Source organism: Pelophylax lessonae (assembly GCF_965119305.1).
Source record: "Pelophylax lessonae genome assembly, chromosome: 1".
In the NCBI taxonomy this organism is placed as follows: Eukaryota; Metazoa; Chordata; class Amphibia; order Anura; family Ranidae; genus Pelophylax; species Pelophylax lessonae.
Window position 1 is genome coordinate 875,057,296 of NC_138768.1, and position 26,183 is coordinate 875,083,478.

The window sequence follows — 26,183 nt, forward strand, 5'->3', positions numbered from 1 at the left end:
TTTCTTTCTTTCTTTCTTTCTTTCTTTCTTTCTTTCTTTCTTTCTTTCTTTCTTTCTTTCTTTCTTTCTTTCTTTCTTTCTTTCTTTCTTTCTTTCTTTCTTTCTTTCTTTCTTTCTTTCTTTCTTTCTCTCTCTCTCTCTCTCTCTCTCTCTCTCTCTCTCCTCTTTCTTTCTCTCTCTCTCTCTCTCTCTCTCTCCTCTTTCTTTCTTTCTTTCTCTCCTTTTCCCTTCTCTCGTCTCTTTCACTCTCTTGTGTTCTCTCTCTCCCTTTGTCTTTTTCTCTCTCTTTGTTCTCTCTTTCTCTCTCTCGCTTTCTTCTCTTGATCATTCTCTCCTCTCTCTCTGTCTTCTGTCTTTTTCTTTCTCCCACTTTTGCTCTCTCATTCTTTCTTTTCTCTCTTTCTCTCTCTTGCTCCTACTTGCTCTTCACTCTCTTCTCCCTCTCTCTCTCTCTCTTTTTCTCTCTCTTCTCTGTATTGGAGTTCTGGATAGCAGTAAAACCTGGCAGGGGTTCTAATCTTCCCTACTCCATCCAAAACTAGATTGTTTTTGTTTTTTTTTTCAAAACCATTTGTATTGAGAAAGAAAAGGATTGTGTTCTATAGATTGGTTTTTAACTTGACAATCATTTATTAATATCCAAGCATGAATATGTAACAGCTGCAGGAGATTATCTATTTAAAGCATTTCTTTCTTTCTTTCTTTCTTTCTTTCTTTCTTTCTTTCTTTCTTTCTTTCTTTCTTTCTTTCTTTCTTTCTTTCTTTCTCTGAGTCTCTCTCTTTCAATCTTTCTCTCTCTCTCTTTTTCTTTCTATTCTTACTTTTTCTCTATCTCTCTTTCACCTCTCCCTGTTTCTCCCTTTTTTGTCTCTCTCTCTCTTTTGCTCATTCTTTCCCTCTTTTTCTTTTCCTCTCCTCATTTTCTCTTCTCTCGTCCCTCTTTGCTCTCTTGCTTTCTCTTTCTCTCTTGCTCTCTCATTTCTTTATTTTCCTCTTGCTCTCTCTCTCTCCCTCTCTCGCACTTTCTCTCTCTCTATTTTTCTTTCTCACTTACTTTCTCTTCCTCTATCTCATTTATCTCTCTCTCTTGCTTTTGCTCTCTTTTTCTCTCTCTCTCTCTCGGTCTCTCTCTTTCACTCTTTCTCTTTCTTCTTACTCTTTCTCTTCCTATTCTTTCACTATCTCTCTTTCACCTCACTGTTCCTCTCTTTCTTTGTCTCTCTCTTGCTAGTTTTTTTTCTTTTTCTATCCCTCTCCTCCTTTTCCCTTCTCTTTTCTCTCTTTCACTCTCTTGCTTTCTCTTTCTCTATCACGCTCTCTTTTCTATCTTTGTCTCTCTCTCTCTTTATTCTCTCTCTCTCTTTCTCTTCTCCCTCTCATATTCTCACTCTTTCTCTTCTCTATTTCTCATTCTGTCTCTCGTCTCTCTCTTTCTCTTTTCCCTCCCTCATTCTTTCTCTCTGTCTCTCTCTTTTGTCCCTTTCTCTTCTGTCTCTTTCCCTTTAATCATCTCTCTTTTTCTCTCTCTCTCTCTTACTCTTCTTTATCTTTCCCCCTCACTATCTCTTCTCTCTGTCATTCTCTCTCTCTTTTCCTTCTCTTTCTTTTCTTCTTTCTTTCTTTCTTTCTTTCTTTCTTTCTTTCTTTCTTTCTTTCTTTCTTTCTTTCTTTCTTTCTTTCTTTCTTTCTTTCTTTCTTTCTTTCTTTCTTTCTTTCTTTCTTTCTTTCTTTCTTTCTTTCCTTTTCTCTCTCTCTCTCTCTTTCTCTCTCTCTTTCTCTTTCTTTCTTCTCTTGATCATTCTCTTGTCTCTCTCGCTCTCCTTTCTTTTTCTCTCTCTCTCTTGCTCTCTCATTCTTTCTTTTCTCTCTTTCTCTTTCTCTCTCTTGCTCCTGCTTGCTCTTCACTCTCTTCTCCCTCTCTCCTATATCTCTTTCTCACTTGCTCTCTCTTCTCTATCTTTGTGTTTCTCTCTCACTCTCTCTTCTCTCTGTCTTTCATTCTTTCTCTTTCCCTCTCTTTCCTTTTCTCTTTCTCTCTCTTCTCTCCTTTTCACTTGCTTTCTCTTCTCTCGCTCTCTTTTTTCTCTCTCTTTCTCTTGCTCTCTTCTTACTCTTTCCCTATCTCTCTTTCACCTCTCTATGTTTCTCTTTCTTTGTCCGTCTCTCTCTCTATCTTGTTCATTCTTTCCTTTTCTCTTTCTCACCTTCTCTTCTCTCTTTGTCTCTCTCTCTCTCACTCACTCTTCGCTCTCCTTCTTTCTTTCTTTCTCTCTCTCTCTTTCACTCTTTGTCTCTCACTCTCTTTCTTCTTTTTTTCTATCTCTCTAGCTTTCTCCTACATTTTTTTTCTCTCTCTGCTTCTCTTCCTCCCTTAATCTCTTTCTCAGGTTGATTTACTTAAAGCAAATGGACATTTCATTTTGCAGGGGAAGATGCGCCTTAATATTCTACAGCTACAGTATCACTGGGAACATTTGGACTCTGATATGTTTTTTCTCCTCCACAGATGCTGTATCTGGAGAATTTTGCTCTCTGGATTTGATTATTTTTGGAGTTATAGGATTCCAATGTTTGTTTCTAAGAAAACCTTTTTATCATCTATAGCATATTTGGTGGCTCTCGTATTAAGCCACCATTTTTAACCACTTGCCGACCGCCGCAAATACATATACTGCGGCGGTCAGCCCCTTGCAGGCAAAGTGACGTACCGGTACGTCACTTGCCTGTGAGCCAATAGGGGGCGAGCACGCGCCGCCGGAGGCGTGCTCACGCCCCGCTCGTTCACAGGCATCCCCGCGCGAGTGACTGGCGGCTCCGATTTCCACCGGCCACTCGATATCTCCCGCTGGAGAGGGAGAAAGGCAGGCGGCTGATGTAAACAAAGCCGCCTGTCATTCTCCCTGATGTAACTGCAGAGATCATGCGATCCTGCTATGTAGGATCGTATGTCTCTGTGGTTACATCAAAAGCCACACCCCTTTACAGTTAGAAGCACGCCCCTAGGGACACACTTAACCCCTTGCTCTCTAATAAAGTTAACCCCTTCCCTGCCAGTGTCATTTTTACAGTAACAGTGCATATGTATGTGGAAAAACATGTGGTGGAATCTGTAAATCCTGTGATATCGGGAGGAGGATCGCCCTGGGCTTCCATATTATTTGGCCATATCGGATCTCTGTAATGGGGATCATCTCCATTTGGTAAGAGGCGGTGTGATCAGGGTGTCTGGTTTGCACTTTTTACTGCTTGAAGTGGACACTAAATAGACTGTCTAGTCCGGTCATTTCTGGGCTTTTTTAGGAGTAGCGCCGCATATTGTTATTATCTTCACTTGGATCTGTTTACTATTCCAGATTTGTGTGGCTGCTTTCCACCTCTTTTATATTACATTTATCCTATTATTTATGTGTTAGCGCAGCAATATTGTCATTTAGTGCATATGTATAGCACTGATTACTGTAGTAATGTCACTGGTACTCCCAAAAGTGTCAAAAATGTCAGTCAAGGGTCCGATCTGTCCGCCGCAATGTTGCAGTCCCGCAAAAAAATCGCAGATCGCCGCCATTACTCGTTAAAAAAAAAAACAATAAAAATGACAAAAATCTTTCCCTTAGTTAGTAAACGCAATAACTTTTGCGCAAACCAATCAAAATACGCTTACTGCGATTTTTTTTACCAAACATATGTAGCAGAAAACAAATTGGCCTAAAATGTTTTTTTTTGGGAATTTCATATAAAAAAATGTGAAAAATATTGTTATTATTTTAAAATTGTCGCTCTTTTTTTGTTTATAGCACCAAAAGTAAAAATCGCACAGGTGATCAAATACCACCAAAAAAAATCTCTGTTTGTGGGGAAAAAAGAACCTCAATTTCATTTGGGTACAGCGTAGCACGACCGCGCAATTGTCCGTTAAAGTCACGCAGTGCCAAATCGCAAAATAGGCCCTGGTCTTTGAGCAGCCAAATCCTCCGGGGCTTAAGTGGTTAAAAGAAAAAAATTATTTAGAGAAATTAAATCATGTATGCAATTTGTTGGAAATCTCAAATATTATGTAAAAACTTCCTAAATGATGTTCTTCTTTACATATATTGGCTGCATCATACAATTACAGGTTTATGGGGCTAGGGGGTGTATCAGTGAATTCCTTTATGTCAGTGGTTCCCAACAGTCCTCAAGTACCCTCAGCAGGTCAAGTTTTTTAGGATTGAATTTCAGGATAAATGTCAATGGCTTGGTATTTATGAGAGCTATTTTATCTCAGAAACATTTCCAAAGCACAGCCTGTTAGGGATACTTGGGGAAATTACATTGTGAAACATTGCCTAATGCTCTAATGTCTTTGTCACAAGTAGAGTTCATTCCCATGAGGGGGCAGAGTAGCTAATAATAAAATCAGGTATTGCAGCTCGGGATAGGCAGTGGCCACGGAGGTGATGCAGAGAACTGCAAGGAATCTTGGGGAATCGGGATAAAATTGGAAACAAGCCCAGTGTGTCTACCCATACAGTGATGATAAGTGCCCTTAGAAGGGTCGAGGGGCAGAACCCAAAGAGCCACCTTGTCTTCACCAGAGTTCTTAAAGGTGGAGATGGGTTTTGCTGTAGGCAGGGCCGGTGCTTCCACTAGGCAAACTAGGCATTGCCACCTAGGGGCACATCCATGAGGAAGGGAAGGGAACCCACCGGAGTGCTGCCTGCATGATGATCCTCTTTGTCTGGAGCTGAGTGGCCTAAACCCTGGGCAGGATGTAACTCTTTACACTGAGCTGGTGGGCAGCCATTCATTTCCCTGGGTCGGTATTAAGCAGGGAGGGTAGGAGAGCTGAACCTGAGCCGGAGCTTGGCGCTGGAGGACGGCACCTTTACTGGAGCAGAAGAGACAAGGCACCGGAATGGTCTAAGTAGGTTGGTGATGAAGGATGTGTGGAGCTCTCTGACTGCTGCTTCTCCCTCCACCAGGAGCCGGTTGGAGCTGTGGTGAGCACTGTGGTCCAGGAGAGGAGCATCCTGGAAGAAGGAATCAGCAGGAACATGGGCATAGTGCGGGCCACTCTCTTCATACTGCCCAGTGAGTGTCCCCAGAACAGGGGATCAGGGTCCCTGGGTGTGACATGGAGGATCCCTGGTGTGAAAGAGAATCGGGGTCACCAGGTGTGACATGGGGAAACGGAGTCACCAGGTGCGACATGGGGACTAGGGGTCACGAGTGTAACAGGGGTTTGGGGTCACCATGTGTGCCATGAGGAATTGGGATCCCTGGGTGTGCCATGGGGGATTGAGGTCCCCAGGTGTGACATGGAGGAACATCAGGGGCTCCTGGTGTGACATAGAGGAACATTGGGGTCACTGAGTATGACAGCATGACATGGAGGAACACAGGGGTCCCTGGGTGTGACATGGTGGAACATTGGGATCAGTGGGTATGACAGCATGACATGGAGGAATATTTGGGTCCCAGGATGTGACATGGAAAAACATTAGAGTCCCTCGGTGTGATATAGGGGGACATCAGGGTCCCCAGGTGTGACATGGAGGAATATGGGGGTCCCTGGGTATGACAGCATTACATGGAGGAACCATCAGATCAGGGTCACTGGATATGACATAGAGGAGTTTTTAACCCCTTCCCTTTTTATTTATTTGGGGGGGGGGGCGCAAGTAGCTGGTCTTGCCTAGGGTGTAAAATAATGTAGCACCGGCCCTGTAGGCAACACCCAGGTTGTGGCCATCTGATTCACAAGAGCAGACAGCTACTGAAAACAGAGAATGGATACACAGGGAAGTGTCTTTGCATGGCTGAGATCTCTTGCCTGTAGGAAACCCAATCCAAACTGGTTGGAATGCACAGAAACACACAGAGGCACAGAGAGGGAAAACAGAATAGGGGTGCACAGGCAAAGCTAATGAGAGGCTGGCTGGAAAACACAGGGAATCACACTGTTGAAGAGGAGCAGGAAGCTTACTGGATTGCACAAGGAGACATGATGATGAATGGACACTGGATGCTGGAAGGAGTTGCACAGAGCCATTGGAGAAAGATGCAAACTGGGGAACTTGAGGATCAAAGGAGAAGGCCCACAGAACACGCATAAGTTACAGGTTGGAGTGCATAGGAATCACAAGGCTGGATGCCGGCTGGAGTGCACAAAGATCACCAGAAAGATACTAGGGAGTGATGGAATCAATGCAAGCAGGCACTGGGGATCCCAGGAGTGATCACTCTGGAAGGCGTGGGGATCTGGCTGCTGTGGAGACATGGACAAGTGGACGCATTGCTTGAAAACTGAGCAACCCCTGCTCTAGTCCTTTAAGACAGCACCTACTCTGTGAGTGGCTGTGGTGTCGCACAATGCAGGAAGTTGACAACCACACACAGAGCCTTAACCACTTTGACAGTTAAAAAATATCCAATATATTCAATTTTTGTCATATATTTAGGCCAAAATGTATTTAGCTACATGTCTTTGACAAAAAAATTCTCAATGAGCGTATTTTTAACCGCGTTAAGACCGGAAGGTTTTACCCCATTCCTGACCAGGCCATATTTTGCGATTCGGCACTGCGTGACTTTAACGGACAATTGCGCGGTCATTCGACGTTGTACCCAAATGAAATTGTTGTCCTTTTTTTCCCACAAACAGAGATTTCTTTTGGTGATATTTGATCACCTGTGCGATTTTTTTGATCACGCGCTATAAACAAAAAAAGAGCGACAATTTTGCAAAAATAACAATATTTTTCACATTTTTTTATACGAAATTCCCCCCCCCAAAAAATGTAATAATCAAAATTTTTTAACATTTTAGCTCAATTTGTTTTCTGCTACATATGTTTAGTAAAAAAAAAATCGCAATAAGCGTATTTTGATTGGTTTGCGCAAAAGTGATTGCGTTTACTAACTAAGGGAAAGATTTTTGTCATTTTTATTGTTTTTTTTTTTAACGAGTAATGGCGGCGATCTGCAATTTTTGTTCCGGGACTGCGACATTGCGGCGGACAGATCGGACCCTTGACTGACATTTTTGACACTTTTGGGGGTACCAGTGACATTACTACAGTAATCAGTGCTATAAATATGCACTGTTACTGTAAAATTACACTGGCAGGGAAGGAGTTAACTTTATTGGAGAAGGAGGGGTTTAGTGTGTCCCTAGGGGGTGTGCTTCCAACTGTTATGGGATGTGGCTGTTTGTGTAACTACAGAGATATACGATCCTGCATAGCAGGACCGTATGATCTCTGCACTTACACAGGGGAGACTGACAGGCGGCTTTGTTTACATTAGCCGCCTGCCTTTCTCCCTCTTCAGCGGACGATCGCGGGTGGCCGTCGGACATCGGGTCCGCCGGTCACTCGCGCAGACATGTTTGGGAGCGAGCGGGGGCGGGAGCGTGCCTCCGGTGGCGTGCGCTTGCCCCCTAGAGCCTCACAGGCGAGCGACGTAGCCCTACGTCACTTTGCCTGTGAGGGGCTGACTGCCGCTGTAAATAGTCGTGCGGCAGTCGGCAAGTGGTTAAGACAGCACCTACTCTGTGAGTGGCTGGGGTGTCGCACAATGCAGGAAGTTGGCAACCACACACTGAGCCTTAAAATCAATACTTTAACTAAAATGTAAATTGAATCCCAATGCCACTGCTGAAATGCCAATTTGTGATTTTATTCCAATAAAAAAACATCAGTACAATCCAAAGAGTATCCAGTGTGCGTTGGGAGTCCAAAAACACCCAGTCATCAGGGCTTGAGACTGAAAAAAGGTCTTGGCAGCAACTGGTCTGGATGTCAGGACCTGTGCTTGTAATCACATTGGAAGAAACACCATTATTGTGAATGAGCTAGAAGTGAACTGAACCTTTATTTTCAATATCATTTCCCGATGAAGGAGGCATTTTTGGACCACCAAAATGCATTGGATACTCTTTGGGTTGTCCCCGTGACTTTTTTTTTGGAAAAAGGTCAAATAAAGTCATATCTGGACCTTTTAGCAGTGGTGTGGCTCTTTCGTTTCCATTTTTGTTACATTACACTACAAGCCAAGCAGACCATTCCAGATAGCAAGGATAACTTGCCATGGATGTGTGGCAGTGTTGAATTGTAGGTTTGTTAACTTGCTGCACATTTTCACTGGCATGTTGTACACTTGCAGAGCACTTGAAGCACAAGTTCTAGTTGACACTGTTCCAATTTGTAGCAAATTTGCATGGCAAGTCTCTAGCAAGAGCAAAGTTGCAGTGGTGAGTCTACAGCAAGAGCTCTGCAAGTCACAGTTACCCTTGTGTTGGGATGACTATTGCACAACATAAATGAACTAGAACTTGATCTGGAGTCATGCAATAAAGAATTGCTGCAATTGTGCAACAAACTTGTGAAGCCTGGCAAGCCTAGCAATAGCTTAGCAAGTCATTTTCCAACTTCAGTAACAATAAATGGCCCCGGCCCCCACCTATAACTGGCCTTCACAGCAAGGAGCACACGGAAGGGCAAACACATGCAAGACAAAACCAGAGAAATTCCCAGCTCAACTCACCAACCAGTATAAGAAAAGGAACTCACTGCTCAAGGTGGTATGAAAGCCTGATGACACACACCGGTGCACGCTCCGGCTCGCCTCCGTGGATAATCAATGAAGAAAAAGAATTGGCTGCACTCCAGATGAGGTCAAAATCCAGATTTATTGACTGGACATCCCAACGTGACAATAGTGACAAGGTAGACGCGTTTCACACACTTCATTACTAATGATTAAAGTGGAGTTCCACCCTATTTTAATACTTACCTCCATCTTCTCGCTCCGGGTCACCTGAAAAAGAAATGGATAATCACATATTTTTTTTTTTTTTTTACTTACCTCGTAGCGAAGAAAATATACTTACCTTACTTCCTTCTTCCTCCTTCCTCGGCCGCGGCCCGTCATCACTTCCTGGCTCTGCAATGATTCCTGGGAGCTGAACGTCATCGCTCCCAGGAATCATTGCGCCTGCACCGGCCCCGACGTCAGTTCAGGGGCGCGCGTGTCATCCCCTTCTAAACAGCTTCTGGGCATGCCCAGAAGCTGTGGAGGGACGACGCGCGCACACCGTAAGTGACGTCGGGGCCGGCGCAGGGCATCGAGGGACCGAAGAAGGCGGAAGAGGACGCAGAAGAGGATCTCGCTGGCTTCAAGCTGCCCACATCTGAGATGGCAGTGCTGGACAAGACGTTTTCAAGGTAAGTATTTGTCCTAACAGGTAAGTGCAACCCGGGACAGATCAGAGGCTAGCCATTGTGGAATGCACTAGCCCTGACTGTCCCGGGGGTATTTAAAAAAAAAAAAAAAAATTACAGGGTGGAACTCCGCTTTAAGCACACATTGTAGTGTGTGAAACACATCTACCTTGTCACTATTGTCACGTTGGGATGTCCAGTCAATAAATCTGGATTGCAGCCAATTCTTTTTCTTCACCAACCAGTCTGCTTACCAATGAAAATAACGAATGAGAGTCTCCACAGTGGAAGCACATGCATTCAAATGAATAGATAGAGGGAAGGTGAGCCCAATCCTCCTTAAAGACACAGCGGCACACTGGACACCCAGCACATAGCACAATGGTAGCAAAGGTGTCCAGTGTGTCCCCTCACCAATTTTACATCAGTAACAAACAAATGGCCCCTGTCCCCACCTATAACTGGCCTTCCCAGCAAGAAGCACGTGTGCTGGGTGTCCAATGTGTCCCTGTACCTTAAACGAGGATTGGGCTACCTCCTGGTCCACCTGCCCCCTATCTATCCATTAGAATGCATGTGCTTCCACTGTGGAGACTCTCATAAATTTACAGAAGTTAGGACTGCAGGTAATACAGGGTGACGTGAAGTGGCCTTGCAGCTTACGCATGTGTTTGCAAATGTGTGCTAACTAAATCCCTGTTTTCAACCACTTGCCGACTGCCCACAGTAATATTACTGCGGCAGTGCGGCTCCCCTGGTTCCAGCCACGTAGATCTACGTCACTGGAGGGAAGGTGGTTTCGGCGGCGCGCGCGCTCCGCCGGAGGAGCGCTCCCACGGTGTTTAGGCACAGTGGGAGTCGGACCAGGGAGGAGAGGCGGCGATTTTCGCCTTTCTCCCCCGATTGTCCGGGAAACTGTGAGAAGACCCACCTGTCCCAGAGCGAGACCACGTACATCAATATCAATACTTTAACCACTTAAGCCCCGGAGGATTTGGCTGCTAAACGACCAGGGGGTATTTTGTGATTCGGCACTGCGTGACTTTAACGGACAATTGCGCGGTCGTGCGACGCTGTACCTAAACAAATTTGACCTCCTTTTTTTCCCACAAACAGAGCTTTCTTTTGGTGGTATTTGATCACCTGTGCGATTTTTTTGATCACGCGCTATAAACAAAAAAAGAGCGTCAATTTTGCAAAAATAACAATATTTTTCACATTTTTTTATATGAAATTCCCCAAAAAAAAAATGTAAAAATAAAAATTTTTTTAACATTTTCGGCCAATTTGTTTTATCCTACCTATGTTTGGAAAAAAAATCGCAAAAAGCGTATTTTGATTGGTTTGCGCAAAAGTTATCGCGTTTACTAACAAAGGGAAAGATTTTTGTCATTTTTGTTGTTTTTTTTTTTAACGCATAATGGCGGCGATCTGCGATTTTTTTTTGCGGTACTGCGACATTGCGGCGGACAGATCGGACCCTTGACTGACATTTTTGACACTTTTGGGGTTACCAGTGACATTTCTACAGTAATCAGTGCTATACATATGCACTGTTACTGTAAAAATACACTGGCAGTGAAGGGGTTAACTTTTTTTTAAAGGGCGGGGCTATGTGTGTCTCTAGGGGCGTGCTTTCTACTGTGATTGGCTGTGGCTTGAGCTGTAAGGATACTGATCAACGGATCTACATAGTAGATCCGTCCGATCAGTGTTTTTACACTGAGGAGAATGACAGGTGGCTTGTTTACACAAGCTGCCTGACATTCTCCCTCTCCCCCAACGATCGCCGAGTGACCGGCGGACATCGGGTCCGCCGGTCACACGCGCGGGGGGGTCCGTGACCGCGCGGGAGCGGGAGCGCGCCTCCGCGGGCGCGCGCTCGCTCCCCAGACCCTCCCAGGCTAGTGACGTTAATTAACGTCACTCTGCCTGGCCGGGGCTGACCGCCGCAGTAAATCTACTTGCGGCGGTCGGCAAGCGGTTAAGATATATCGGAAGAATACCAGTTTGAAGTGGGGAAAAAAAGCACCAGACCCATCATCTGTTACAACACATTGTACATTTTTGGTTGTTTGCCATCTTTTCTTCTTTTGTGAATAATAGAATTAATCTTCACACCATTATCACATTTTTGATTATTTCAGCCCCTTGTGCAAATTTAATATAAGGAAGAACTATTTATTGATCTACAGAATAAGGTGCGATTTCCCTTATCCATCAATGGTGTATCCAGAGAACTGCACAGCCGTCACTGAAATTCTGGTTATTGGATTTAAACCTTATTATGGCTTCCGGATTCCAATGTTTTTTGCGTTTCTTATCATTTACATTTTGATATTCAGTGAGAATCTAATGATCATCTATATCATTTGGAGCAGCGCCAATCTTAAGTCACCCATGTTTTTTTCAATTAAAAGCATGTGTGTGTATGAACTGGTGAGCATTACAAACATGCTTCCGATGATGCTCCATTATATCATTGCTGAACGGCCGACCATCACTGTAGCTGGCTGCAGCGTACAATCGGTTTTGTATGGGATTACAGGAGATGTTGGGAGTCTTCATTATGCTTTAATGTCTTATGACCGATACTTGGCTGTTTGCCATCCATTACGCTATTCTTCTTTTGTGAATAATGGAATCTATCTTCGGGTGGTCATTGCTTTTTGGATGATCTCCGCCGCATTTTCAGTTGTCACAGCTGGTTTACTGAGGCAGTTACAATTTTGTGGTCCGAACACAATTCACCATTTTTTCTGTGACTTTCATCCATTCCTGGACCTGGCCACCACCGATACAACACCTATTCGCTTTTGTACCATTGTGATTAGCGCCTTGATGATATTTATCACAATTCTATCGGTTTTTATAACATACATGTTTATAATTCGTTCGATTCTTAAAATTCCCTCATCCTCCGGTAGGAGGAAGACCTTCTCTACATGTAGCTCCCACCTCATTGTGTTCTCCATGCAGTACAGTGTCAGTTTTGGTGTCTATGTGCTGCCTGCTGACATAGTGACGCCTCAAGTCACCAATACTTACACAATTATCCAATTTTGCTGGACCCCGTTAATGAACCCACTGATATATACATTTAACAATAAGGGGTTTCAGGCAGAATGTATGAGAAGGATTAAGAAAATAAATAGAACAATTTGAAATCCATTACATTGTATCACTTGAACCAAGTTGACCTATCATTGAAATTCACATCTGATAATAATTAATAAGGCATGACACCATTACCAAACCAAAGTAGTGATTAACCACTTGCCGACCGTTGCACGACTATTTACTGCGGCGGTCAGCCCCTCACAGGCAGAGCGACGTAGTACTACGTCGCTAGCCTGTGAGGGTCTAGGGAGCGAGCGCGCGCCCCCCAAGGCGCGCTCCCACTCCCGAGTGGTCATGGACCCCCCGCACGTGTGACCGGCGGACCCGATCGTCCGCCGGTCACTCGCGATCGTCGGTGGAGAGGGAGAAAGGCAGGCGGCTAATGTAAACAAGCCGCCTGTCATTCTCCCCGGTGTATAAATGATGGTCATACGATTCTACTATGTAGAAACGTTGATCACTGTTCATACATCTCAAGCCACAGCCAATCACAGTTAGAAGCACGCCCCTAGGGACACACATAGCCCCTCCCTCTCAAAAAAAAGTTAACCCCTTCACTGCCAGTGTAATTTTACAGTAACAGTGCATATATATAGCACTGATTACTGTAGAAATGTCACTGGTAACCCCAAAAGTGTCAAAAATGTCAGTCAAGGGTCCAATCTGTCCGCCACAATGTCGCAGTCCCGCAAAAAAAATCGCAGATCGCCGCCATTACGCGTTAAAAAAAAACAACAAAAATGACAAAAATCTTTCCCTTTGTTAGTAAACGCGATAACATTTGTGCAAACCAATCAAAATATGCTTTTTGCGATTTTTTTTTTACCAAACATATGTAGCATAAAACAAATTGGCCGAAAATGTTAAAAAATTTTGATTTTTACATTTTTTTGGGGGGAATTTCATATAAAAAAAATGTGAAAAATATTGTTATTTTTGCAAAATTGACGCTCTTTTTTTGTTTATAGCGCATGATCAAAAAATCACACAAGTTATCAAATACCACCAAAAGAAAGCTCTGTTTGTGGGAAAAAAAGGACGTCAAATTAGTTTGGGTACAGCGTCGCACGACCGCGCAATTGTCCGTTAAAGTCACGCAGTGCTGAATCGCAAAATAGGCCCTGGTCAGGAAGGGGGTAAAATCTTCCGGGGCTTAAGTGGTTAAAATACTCAATGTTTCATATGGATCCTTCTAAATTTTTGGTCCTTCAGTTTTCCTCAGGACAGACCTAGTCTTGTGAAGTTGCAGCGAAATAATTGGAATCACAATCCACAATACTCGCAAAATACATTTGCTAAGGTTTGTGGACACCTGGCCACCACACCTACCTATATGACCAAAGGATGTGGACATCCCTCCAATTTATTATATTTAAATGTTTAAAGTGAGGGTACTCTGTTCCAGCATGACTGTGCACCTGTGCACAAAGCCAGCCTCATAAATGTATTGTTTGACTGTCAGGTTCCATGGCAGCTGCTAATCTCATTCCAGCATTCCAGTTTTAGCTGAGCTGCACTCTCCCTGTCCGACTGTCCACCTGCAGGGTCTTTGGTGTAGATACCTAGCCTCTGGGTGGAGTCTGAACCTGGTTTAGGCCTTAATGTCATGCTTGTGATAGTTTTTGCCACACATGCCTCAAGCTCCCTGTTTACCTGCCCTGTTCCTATGCCTTGACCTTTGCCATCACCCAATCCCTGCCCTACTAGCTAGTTTGGATTTCCTTATTATCAACCTCAGATTGGACACTGGACTACTCTCTGAACTCAGCCTGCCTTTTGAGCACAGATTTGACCCTGACTACTCTCTAAACATTGCCTGCCCTGAACCTGGATGGCCTTTAGACCAGTGGTCCTCAACCCTGGTCCTCGGGGCCCACTAACAGGCCATATTTTAGGTATTACCTTGGGGAGATGCAGACTAGAATACTGCACTCACTAAGCAGCAAGTGAGATCACCTGTGATGTAATTTAGTTATCTTGCAAACCTGGCCTGTTAGTGGGCCCCGAGGACTGGAGTTGAGGACCACTGGTTTAGACCACTCTCCCTTTCTGCAAAATGCAAGGTCCTGTTTGCTGTGCTTAGCTTGCGCCTGCCCCGGCATAGTGGCCAGGCACTATAGCATTGGGGGCAACTGAGTACCGATAGGCCAGCTTGTCTTATGGGAAAAGGGGCTGCTATAGGTGAAGAACACAGAGCCAGCTATAGTGCCTGACCACCTATGCTAGGAGTAGGCATGACACTGACCAGTTTGGTGTGGATCAACTCAATTGGCTTTCACAAAACCCTGACCTCAACCTCATCAGACACCTTTAGAATGCATTGAAAGCCAATGGCAAGACAACATTCAACAACACTACCTTACTTTACAAATGCCTTTTTGGCTAAATAGGCTAAATAGGCTCAAAAATTCCCACAGATATTCCAATATCTCATAAAGCCTTCCCAGAAGATTGTAAGTTAGTCACAAGGAAGGGCAGAGAGCAACTCCTGGTTTGGGAGGTCCCACGAGCTTATATAGGTGTGATGGTCAGCTTTTAACAAACTTTTGGCCATATGGTGTACTCTTGTTTCCAGTAATTAAATTGATATCAGCCAAAATTCTAAAAGCCGGTGGCATCCTCTATACTAAATAAAAAAATTCTATAGAAGACCTCTGATCTGCACTTTTATTGCATGAACACTCAAGCTTTAATAGGGGCCCATGCATATGAAAAAAAAAAATGTCTCCAATAGTGTATATGTATCTTTATAATGTTCATGTTGAGAATGGTCACCCGAAAGTTCGGCCCGGATTTCAGAACCCCATTGAAATCAATGGGACCCGAACTTCGGTAATCAAAAAACACCATTTTGAAGCCCTAAAACCCAATAAATGCCCCTAAAAAGTGCCTAGGGGTCATGCCCCAGGGACTATGAATCAGGCAAAAAAAAGTTCTTAAAAATTGTCGTTTTTGATAGAGAGCCAATTATTGAAAACATTATTGAAAAATAAAAAAAAAATTAGATTTCTTTGGATTTAGTGTCTGGGGGGTCTAAAAAGTGTACCTGTGAAGTTTCAGCTCTGTAGCATGTCCAGAACCAGAAAAAAAAGATACTTTTTCTTAGAATTTCAATAGCGCAGGGATGGGGCTACGCTCCTTTCACACCTATATGTGTGTATGTGTATGTATATATATATATATATATATATATATATATATATATATATATATATATATATATATATATATATATGTGTGTGTGTGTGTGTGTGTATATATATACTCCTATACAGAAGTTCAGATGTCATGCCTGCCTCCAAAGATGCCCAAAAAATGCCCAATAAACGCCTGCAACAAAAACGCCCAGGTGTGAAAGGAGCGGAACCCCATCCCTGCGCTACTTAAAATTCTAAGAAAAATTATCTTTTTCTTCTTGCGGTCACCCTGACATGGATGAGTTCGGTCACCCTGGCATAGCAGTCAGAGTCAGTTCACCCTAAACTACTCTACAGTCACCCTGACACTTAACACTTTCCCTACAGAAACTAGATTATTGAATCTAACTATAGTGGTATATAGTACCCTAACTACACTAGATATCCCTTTCCTCACACTAATAATTGCTAAAAGACACTGGAGCAGCAGGAGTAAAAGAACTGCTTCCACTCTCTTTCACAGCCCCTGTATTACAGTGCTAGAGATTTGGCGGGGCTATGTTATATACTGGGGGGCGTATTCACTACTGATTGGCCTCTGGACCCCCTAGTCACTCCAATCACATTCTCCTCCTGCCCCCTCAATTGGCTTTTACTCACGTTTCTGGTCCAATCACAGGCTTTTAAAGCCCAGTTCCTGTCCCATTGCATTTTGGGCGGTTCTGGTGCCGAATTCCGAACTTTTACTGCAAAAAGTTCGGAATTCGGCCGAATTTCGAACAGTCAATGTTCGGGTCGAACCGATGGTCGACCCCAACCGTTCGATCATCCCTAATGATCACATGAGGTGCACTTGATGAGGTCATATCATTTCATAAATGAAAATCTAGCATATTGGACATTGATGTTCCTCACATTTTCACAACTCTTAAAGTGAATTGTCTGCATATGTAGAGGACCTCCTTTCTTCTAGTCACATGGAGTATGCTTTCATCCTGTGTGATGACCTGAAAGTGTACAAGATTCTACTGAAATTTTCATATGGATCATTTATGTATTTATACATTTTTTGAGATGTTATCTTCCTTAATCATTTCTACTCAAGGTTGAATAAATTCACTTCAGTTAATTTTTCATCATAGCTGAGGTCCCCCATGTGCCAAATTCATTTAGCTGCTCTTTTTCCAGGTTTATAAAATCCTTTTTGAAAACTGAAGCCCAAACCTAAATTTACTTTCAATCATTTTTTTTTTTTAAAAGAATTTCAAGATACAAAGCACCAAAAAATACAATAGCCAGAACCCTGGCTAGGCATATAAAAAAAACATAATAAAAAAAAAGAATCAGAAGAATGAAAAATGAGACAAAGTTAAGATACAGTAGTACAATGACCTAGGCCTACCCAGAGCAAGACTTGGAATGAGTTCTGCTCTAGAAGTGCTACGAGCGGGTTTATCATGCTGTTTTAACCAATGCAAAGTAGCTTCCATGTATAACTGCAGGGTTCTCACAGGGTATAGAATGCAGGGGAATGCCCAAACAAAAATGGAGGAAGAAAATTAAACCAAACCAGTAAGAAAAAAGAAAGGGAAGTACAAAAAGGAGATGAAAACGAACCTAAAAGGCAAAGGAAACCCAGAGGGTGAATGTTGAGGTTCAGGAATCGGATGGGACCACACAGAAGTCGGCAAAGATCTCTAAAGATCAATATGGAAATGGCTGTCCCATAGACTTCAGACTAGTGATAAACCGAACACCCCTCTTTTCGGTTCGCACAGAACATCTCAAACACGGGAAAGTTCTAGCGAACATGTGAACTCCATTAAAGTCTACGGGACATAAACATGAAAAATCAAAATTTCTAATTTTAAAGGCTTAAATGCAAGTTATTGGCCCAAAAAAAACAGAAAGGTAGTAAACGCTTGCAGGTAACTCAAACTCCAAAGATGAAAGCACTTGTATCTAGAACTCCTTTTTTGAAGCAGGTTCCAAACCAGATATCTCCAAGGAATGACCCCAAGGTGATCACCGCCATAAAGAAAAAAGAAGCTCCATAGTGTAAAACCACAAATACTTTTATTTAAAAAAGGGGGAATAAAACTCACAATTTAGAAGTACAAAGAGATCGTTGTGTATAAGCCGCCGGCCGGACGGCTCCGCACTTCCTGATCGCAGTAAGATGAGGTACGTACGCCGTGTCCTTACGCCGTTTTGTCACAGATGACATTTTCAAAGGTCAATATTGCCAATTGCCAATTTTGCAAATTGCCAATATTGATTTTTGGTAAGGAGTACCTATAGGTGTCTTTCTATATGGGATCTTCATTTCCTCTGATGTGGTTTTTGTGCATGTCCATCTTTTTGTTCTGGAAAGCAGCGTAAAAAGATTGGTGGAGGTTTCACTTATTTCACCATTTGAGCACCATTCCTTTTTCAATCACTGGATAACCACATTGGTGTCAATAGTCTAATTTTATCAATTTTTGTTGGGTTTTACGCTATTGCGTTCTTCTTTTTATTTTATTTATTCATGACCCAACAATTACATCACTATCACGAGCCTTCTGGTTCCCTTCTTCTATCAAGTTGATACGTTTTTGGTCTAAGAACCTGCATGAATTGTTCACCATTCTGGTAAGCATATATCCATGAGGAGCCTGGTTTGAGAGCCACGAATTACACCATCTATAATTTATAGACTTTATATGGACTTTATTTGTTCCATTCTAAATGTTTAGCGCGATTTGATTTATATTTTGTTTCACTGGGGTGTGGTCACACTTGAAGTTGCAGCTTTTCTTTATTTTTCCACTAGCGCCGTTATTAATTTTATTCTACATAGCTCTTATATAGTGACCTGATGTCACAAGCCACCCCACAATGCACTGCTCAGGGGCAGTGAATAAATTACTGGCATCATGTAATTTATTCACTGTACCTGAGCAGTGCATTGTGGGGGTGGGCGGCTGATCATCAGGGGACAGTTTTTTTTTTTTTAATAAAAGACTTTTCCAAAACTGGCTTTTGTCATTATTTTTTTTGTACACTTTTTTGGTGAATGGATAGGAGTACCATGTACCTGATATCCATTCACATGGGGGGGGGGGGGGGCGGGGGCGGGATCTGGGGATCCCATTGGCAAAGGGATTCAATCTCACAACCATCACAATTGCAAGCCTGGTATTCTACCAGCTACACCACCTGTCAAGTACGCTTGGGTTGAATAGACTTTCCCTGCCTAACTAACTCCTATCTTACCCTACACACAGTTCAGCTTAAGCAAGCTTAACGGTGGTGTAGGTGGTAGAATACCAGGCTTGCAATGATGAGAGAGAGCTGTGAGTTTGATTCCCCCTGCTAGCCAGTGATTTATTTATTGGAAATCAGAAGTCAGAGAGTCCATAATAATGCGGGAAATCGAAGTTCCCGCGAAGAAGCCCATTTGTTCTTCATTCGACGAACAAGCGAACAGCCAATGTTCAAGTCGAACTTACGTTCGACTCGAACTCGAAGCTCATCCCTACTCCAGACCACCTCAAAATGTTTAGTTGTATCACTAACTATGCTGGCAATGTGTTAATTAAGCAAAATCCAGGAGACCTTGAGTCAAAACATAGAAGTATGCAGTGGCAACTAATGAGATTTTAAGATGGTGGGGTGCCAGGGATATACTGAGAGACCCCCTATTATGGGATATACTGACTGAGAGTGAGCGAGAACTCCCCCCATGTGGGATATATACTGAGAGACCCCTATTATAGGATATACTGGGAGAACCCCTAAAATAAAATAGGGGGTCTCTCAATTTATCCATAATAGGGGGTCTATCACTCTCAGTATATCCATTATTAAGGAGTCTCTCAGTATAAATCCCATAATAGGGGGGTCTATCACTCTCAGTATATCCATTATTAAGGTGTCTCTCAGTATATATGGCATAATAGGGGGTTAGGGGCCCTATTATGGGATATACTGAGAGACACCCTAAGGGGAAAGAAAGACAGAAAGAAAGGGATGACAATGGTACTTGCACAGGAGACACAATATTGCCATTAGCTTCATAAGAAGAAAATTAAAGCAATCTGTCTAGCTAATAGCTCACTTTTTATGGCGATGAACCATATGTAATCACACTTATACTGGTGGGATCACTGGTGCACCCTTCTATCAATGCTATTGCTAGCAATGAACATCACAGCAAAGATGAATTCTATTTTTCTGTACATCCACAAGCCACAGTTTAGTGATCAGATAGACTTATAATGCTGTATTGCAGCTGCTCATTAGAATGCTGTGCTTTACTGCTACCTGAAGGACCCTACAAGCAGAGCTCCCTCCCCCAGCCCAGGTAGTATGACCAGGGATTTTTTTCAGTTGGAACTAGTGGAACTCAGTTCCACCACCTTTGGCTCAGGCCCTCTACTCCCTGCTCACCACTATCACTTGTAAACACAGAAGTCCGGCTTCTGTGTTCACAAGTGACAGCTTGTCTCCCAACAGTCCCACAGATCTGATCTCCTGAGTGTCTCCCACTGAGTGCAGGATGGGGACAAGGGAGATGCTGGTGCTTGGGGTGCAGTGCATATGCTGACAACCCCATTGGATGATCTCCCTGCAAGTGAAAGAGGCAGAGCTAACTATAGTGTACAGGGAAATACTAGATTTGGCTGGGTTCTTCTGCTTAATACAGCAACAAAAGTAAGGCACAGAAGATGGTGGTGCTTTATTGGAGGTCAGGAGAAGATGGGGGAATTGGGGGGGGGGGTTGCATGCAGAGGTGAGAGCTGAACAGGGGTAAAAGTGAAACTCTGTACTATGTATGCAGCGCACTGCTGAACTCTGCACTATGTACGTAACGCACCCCCAAACTCTGCACTCTGTAAGTAATGCACTCCTGGTATTTAATGCCTCTTTAAAACCCTCCCACTGTTAGTAAATTTGGACCACACCCACTATTTGATGCGGTTTGGAGTGTGTGTGTGTGGAGGGAGATTTTGAGGTGGGGAGGTGGGGGGGTGTCATGGTTGAGTTCCTGTACCTATTTTTTGAGAAAAAAAGCCCAGAGTATGACAATCCACATTCCAACATTGACAGCCATAACTCAGCAAGGTTCACTCCAGGTCTTCCTCCTAGACTCCCTACACAGATCCTTCACCTGGAAGAGACACTGTGTGACATCACTCTCACAGGGAATTCTGAGGCTCACATTGCCCCTCACTATGCTTTCCCCACAACACAAAGTCAAAGAAATGCAAGTTCCTTTGGCAGGCGCGGCGTTACCGTCACGAACGACAGCTCGGGGTCCGTGCTGCAGCCGGACACGAGCCTTACAATAGGAATTCCGGAGCAAATACTTAACATGCTGATCTGAACTGCTTAACTGTAAGTGCAATACTGCTTTTAATAAACTGGTTTTGAAGTTATCACACTATTGCAACCTTATTTCTCATACCCCACGCTCGGAGGCTATTGGCCCTTTGGTCATAGACCCTACCCAGCTACAGGTTGAGAGTGAAGGAGCCATTAGCGGACAACAGAGAGACCATAGCGCTTTCCACCTGCTGATTGATAAGGCATCCCTGTGTAGTTTACATATGGAGGAAGTGGAAGGGAATTAACCTTCCTAGCGGTATTCCCGAGTGTGACTCGGGGTAAGATTTTAGTGCCAAAAGCGGTAACCCCGAGTCACACCCGGGGTAGCGCTAAGAAGATCGCTGGATGCTGGAGGAGGTTTTACTTACCTTTTCTCCGGGATCCAGCGAAGACTGCGAGCGGTATGCGGCGGAGCTCTCTCCCGATCGTCTGCGAGCCCCGGCTTCCGTCTCCGGCGACGTGACGTCCGCCGGGGGGTGGAACCGGCGGCAAATTCGAATGTAAAATGCACCAAACACACTGATATCATTCAAAATAAAATAAAATCACATTACATTACCCCCCAGTGCCCTTTCCTGCAGTTTTACTGTACTTTTTATGTAAATATATGTATATATATATATATATATACATATATATACAGTATATATATATATATATACATATATATATATATATATATACACATATATATATATATATATATATATATATATACATATACACACACATATTATATATATATATATATATATATATATATACATATATATGTATATATATATATATATATATATATACACGTGTATATATATATATATATATATATATATATACACGTAATTCTTGTGAATGAGCAGCCCAAACCAACTGTATACATTATATATATATATATATATATATACGTATATATATATATATATATATATATATATATATATATAATATATGTATACATAATATATGTATACATATATATACATATATATATATAATATGTATAATAAATGTATACAGTTGGTTTGGGCTGCTCATTCACAAGAATTACATGCTTTCAGCACCTAAAATAATGGTACCGCTTTCAGCACCTAAAATCCAAAAGAATCATACCGCCAGGGAGGTTAAAGTCCATCTACATGTGCCTTGAACATATACTATCCGGTAAGGGACCATTTTAGGTGGTTCACGTGGAAGTTTTCAGCACTACGTTTGCAGTGATCAACATTAAGTTATTTTGTGCACACTTTACTTTTCCGTCTGGTAAGGAGGAATTTCACCTGGTGGTGGGGTGTTAATCACACTGAAGTTGAAGACATTCCTTAGCTGTTGAGCACCAATTTGATTTCATTATACATGGACATTCGAAGATTTATGTTTTGGACTCTATGAACACACCTTGTCACCTGTTATCCATTTGTTTGTTGATTTGTCAACCAGTTTGGATTATTCACATTGTTTTAGCGCACCCCATTTTTTATCACTTTATTACTTTATTCAGGCATTGAATACGGGTAGCAGCTTTAACACATCACTATCAGCGAACCCTATACACATACTACAGCTAAGAGAATACAGGAGCAGCACAGAATGACAAGCAATGGAAGCCATTTTCAGGCGATGACATCTTCCTTTTCAGGTTCAGAGCATTAGACACACAGCCCTCCTTTCTCTTCTCACAGCCATTCCTTCTGTCTGCAGCCACCGCTCAACCACTCTCTCTTCGTGGCTTGAGCATCAGTGGTTGTCAGGCAAGAGACCAACCACTGCTTTCTGTATGAATGCTCAGAGCAGAAGGAGGGGGACAATAGCTACATGGCTTGTTCTAACAAGCCCTGCTACTGCTACATGCGTCCAGTCCTCTAATGTAGAAAGTACAAACACAAACAGTCGCTCCAAGCACTAAGAGGTCCTCCGTAATGAAAGACAACAGGGACAATGGTAACTTGAACCACCTAAGCGGATGCAGAAAGGGATTGGTTGGTGAAATAGGGAGTTAATGGTTAAGACCGCGTACCAAAACAAAAGTCCCATTGGGGATTCTCCACTAGGCCTTTTTTAAGGTCTTAGACAATCATTTGCTGCTAAAATAGCAGTGAAAAAATAGTAGTAATAGTTTTATATAAAAAATATAAATTTTATTACAATTTTTTCACTGCTATTTTAGCAGCAAATGATTGTCTAAGACCTTAAAAGTCCCATTGGGGGTTCTTCTCTGGCCACCTAAACGGATGCTGCCCTCCTCAAATGGGGTGGTCCGAATGGCACTAAATAACATAATAAACATGGAAGGCGCACGCTCCTAGTGCATTACCATAAAACCATTTACAGGCGGTCCGCAGGTTACAAACAAGATAGGGACTGTAGGTTGGTTCTTAACTCGAATTTTTGTTTGTAAGTCGGAGCAGGTAAATTTTTTAAGTTTAGCTCCAGCCAAAATAATCATTTTTAAGTTTTTTGGATAGCATAGGGAAGGGTTAACACCCCTGTACCATTTATTTGCTGTCTGTACCCCTGGTCAGAAGATTTCCCCTCACTTTCTGTCCCTGTGACATTTGGATTTTGAGAATTTTGAGTTGTTGTGGAAACAAGGATTGGTGATAAAGCTTCAGTGGAGGCACCTTTTTCCCATGAGAACTCTTACAGGAGTGAATTTCCCTTCCTAGGGGTAGATTTCTCCTAACTTCCTGTTGTCTCCCTCCGTTTGTAAGTCGGATGTTTGTAACCCGGGGACCGCCTGTACTCAATATTGTGGACAATAACAAAATGGATACTTACAAAAGGTGAAAAAGTCAACAAAAAGTAAAAGAGTAAAGTCATAAAACAAACACAACGCTGGACAGTGGGACACACATGTGTCACATTCACATAGCAGAGTAAGCCTGTGATGCGTTTCGGGGGCCAGCTCTGAGGAAGCTGCTTACTCTGCTATGTGATTGCGACACATGCGTGTCCCACTGTCCAGTGTTGTGTTTGTTTTATGGCTTGACTCTTTCATCTCTAGCACAATTCCTAGCCACGGTGCTGGATGTGGGTCCCCCTGGGTCACCGCTAGCAACAACAGCACATTTAAGCATGTTTCTTCAAGTGTGAGCACTGAGACAAGAACCAGTCCAGTATCTTTGGGTTTTTGGGTTTATTTAGGAACTTGGATGGGAGAAGGGATGAGTGGGATACTCCTAGAACTGAACTATGCACAATTTGGCGGGGACTCTGAAAAATGCTGCTTGACGCTGGTTAACGCTGGCTGGATGCCTGTTAACGCTGACTTGACGCTGGTTAACGCTGACCAACTGCCGGTTAACGCTGACTCAACTCTGTAACTTTGCCTTTGACTACAAAAGTCCTCTTTAGCTCCCTGAGGTACTCTTGCCCAAGGTAGCTACTTTTGCTGCACTGATGAATTTTTCAGGGCCCACACTGGTGCCCACTTTCACTTCCCTATCTTCAGGGCTTTGACAGTTGGCACTCCCTTTCACTGCCACTACAACTGGTTGGCTGGCTCCTGGATCCCCTTGACCTTCTGGAGGGTCCCCTCTCTTAGGCAGACCCCTGGGCAGATCTTGAGTACTCACGATATTGCTTTTGCAGAAGGTCTCTACCCAGCAGCTCCACTCGGTCAGCAACACTCTGGATCCCTCTCTGCAGCCCAGCTCAACCTCCGGTCCCCTAGGACGACTGCCTGGATCACCTTCACTCTTTGACAGGAGGAGAGACCGCCGTCACCTCCTCCTGGGACTGATGTTCCTGCCAAAAGACTCTCTGTCACATGCTCCCTCCGGATTTATATCCAATCCCAGGGTGCACTGCAGCAATCACTGCCCACTGAGACCAACATAAACCCTGGTGTGCTGGCCCCCCTGATAAGCAGACAGGGCCACATATGTGTTTGCCTAGTACCTACCTAGGAGGGTGCTACACATCTTTTGTGAGTATCAATTTTTTATTGTTCACAATATTGATTAAATGGTTTTATGGTAATGCACTAGTTGTGTGCACTTTCCATATTTATTTTGTTCTGTCCTCTCCTCTACTGCCCACCCTCAGTTTTCAGGCACCTCCGCATCTAAAAGTCAAATGTGCCATGCTGAGGAAGCGGATGGGTTACAGTGCAGTTCTCATTGGCTGAGGATGCACGGGAGAGGCAAAGCAACTGTCGATATTTTTACAGACAACAGTGTGTGTCGCTAGCAGACATTCAGGGACAGGTGTAAAAACTATTGTTTTTTACAAACTGTCCTTGTAGTTAGTGACATTTGGAAAGTTGTCTTCACCGACATGCCAGCTCCAGGCTGCAGGTGAGTCCGGGCTGTGCTGGCAGAGAAATGTGCTGACTCATGGTGGTGTGTCTCTCCTCTCTCCCAGACCATCCCTCTCTCTCCTCTCTCCCAGACCATCCCTCTCTCCCTCCGCTCCTTCACTGGCTGTACAGCGAGCTGCTCCCAGCCTCCACTTTCCTCACTTCCACTTGCAACTGCACCAGGTGAAAATCTCCACCCCCCCCCCCCTGGTGCAGGGAGCAAATTAGGGAGCTCAACTGGTGGGTCAGGTCAGTATTTCAGCCTGCCCTAATGAGCTCTAATTAAAACAATAGGAAACTGGCAGCCAACCAGCCAGCTAGCCAGTAAGTGTAGTGAAGCTGTTTACTGTAAATATTTTTTTGGACGGACAACCTGTTGCTAGGCAGATTAGAAAAAAATAAGAAAGTCTAATCATAATTAGGCTTTTTTTTTTTCTAATCTACCTAGCAACAGCAGCAGGGAGGGAGAGATATAACAATCAGGGAAGGGAACAGCAAGTGAAGCATTAGCATTTAAAGGCGTGGAACACATTTTATCACACAGACACATATAGTTTATTTTTATTTATTTATTTTTTTCCCTGCAGCAAAAACTGGCGGGGTGCTGCCCCATGAGCCCCTATGGACGAGCCTCCATTAGAAGTATGTACTGTAGGTTTCTTCCAAGAGTGAGCTACTGTATAGTGAGTTTAGCAGCTAAAAAAAAAAAACTTGCAAAGTGCAAGGAAGGTTCTCCACGGGTTCATTCAGTAAGGTAATATGTGGCAATTGAGGGACCGGTGTTCCGAGACATTTATTATCAGAGAAAAACCTTATTCCAGAAGCCCTGTAGCTTAGGACTTGCCCACCAAACATAGTACCATAAGAATGATAATGACAAAAACAGAGAGGCGAGGAGGTCGGGTATAGCTTCGAAAGACAGGAATGGACCACAAGCCTAGAGTTTAAGATGCCAGGGGGCACGATATTGTAACGGCAAGATAATGGGGTTGGTTTACTAAAACTAGAGAGTGCAAAATCTGGTGCAGCTCTGCATAGAAACCGATCAGCTTC

General features: G+C 43.3%; 2 protein-coding genes across 2 annotated transcripts in view; both read left to right on the forward strand.

The window, feature by feature from the left end:
- The window catches only part of LOC309545654 (olfactory receptor 2A12-like), a gene marked incomplete at both ends in the record, with an annotated part of 487,251 nt that overhangs the window by 425,937 nt on the left and 35,131 nt on the right, over positions 1-26,183 (forward strand). The window lies entirely within an intron of this gene.
- Positions 11,427-12,368, forward strand: LOC309546121 (olfactory receptor 6X1-like; the record flags this gene model as incomplete). Its single annotated transcript, XM_082245653.1, has 1 exon — positions 11,427-12,368. The coding sequence occupies one exon, from the start codon at positions 11,427-11,429 to the stop codon at positions 12,366-12,368; it is 942 nt and encodes a 313-aa protein (XP_082101779.1).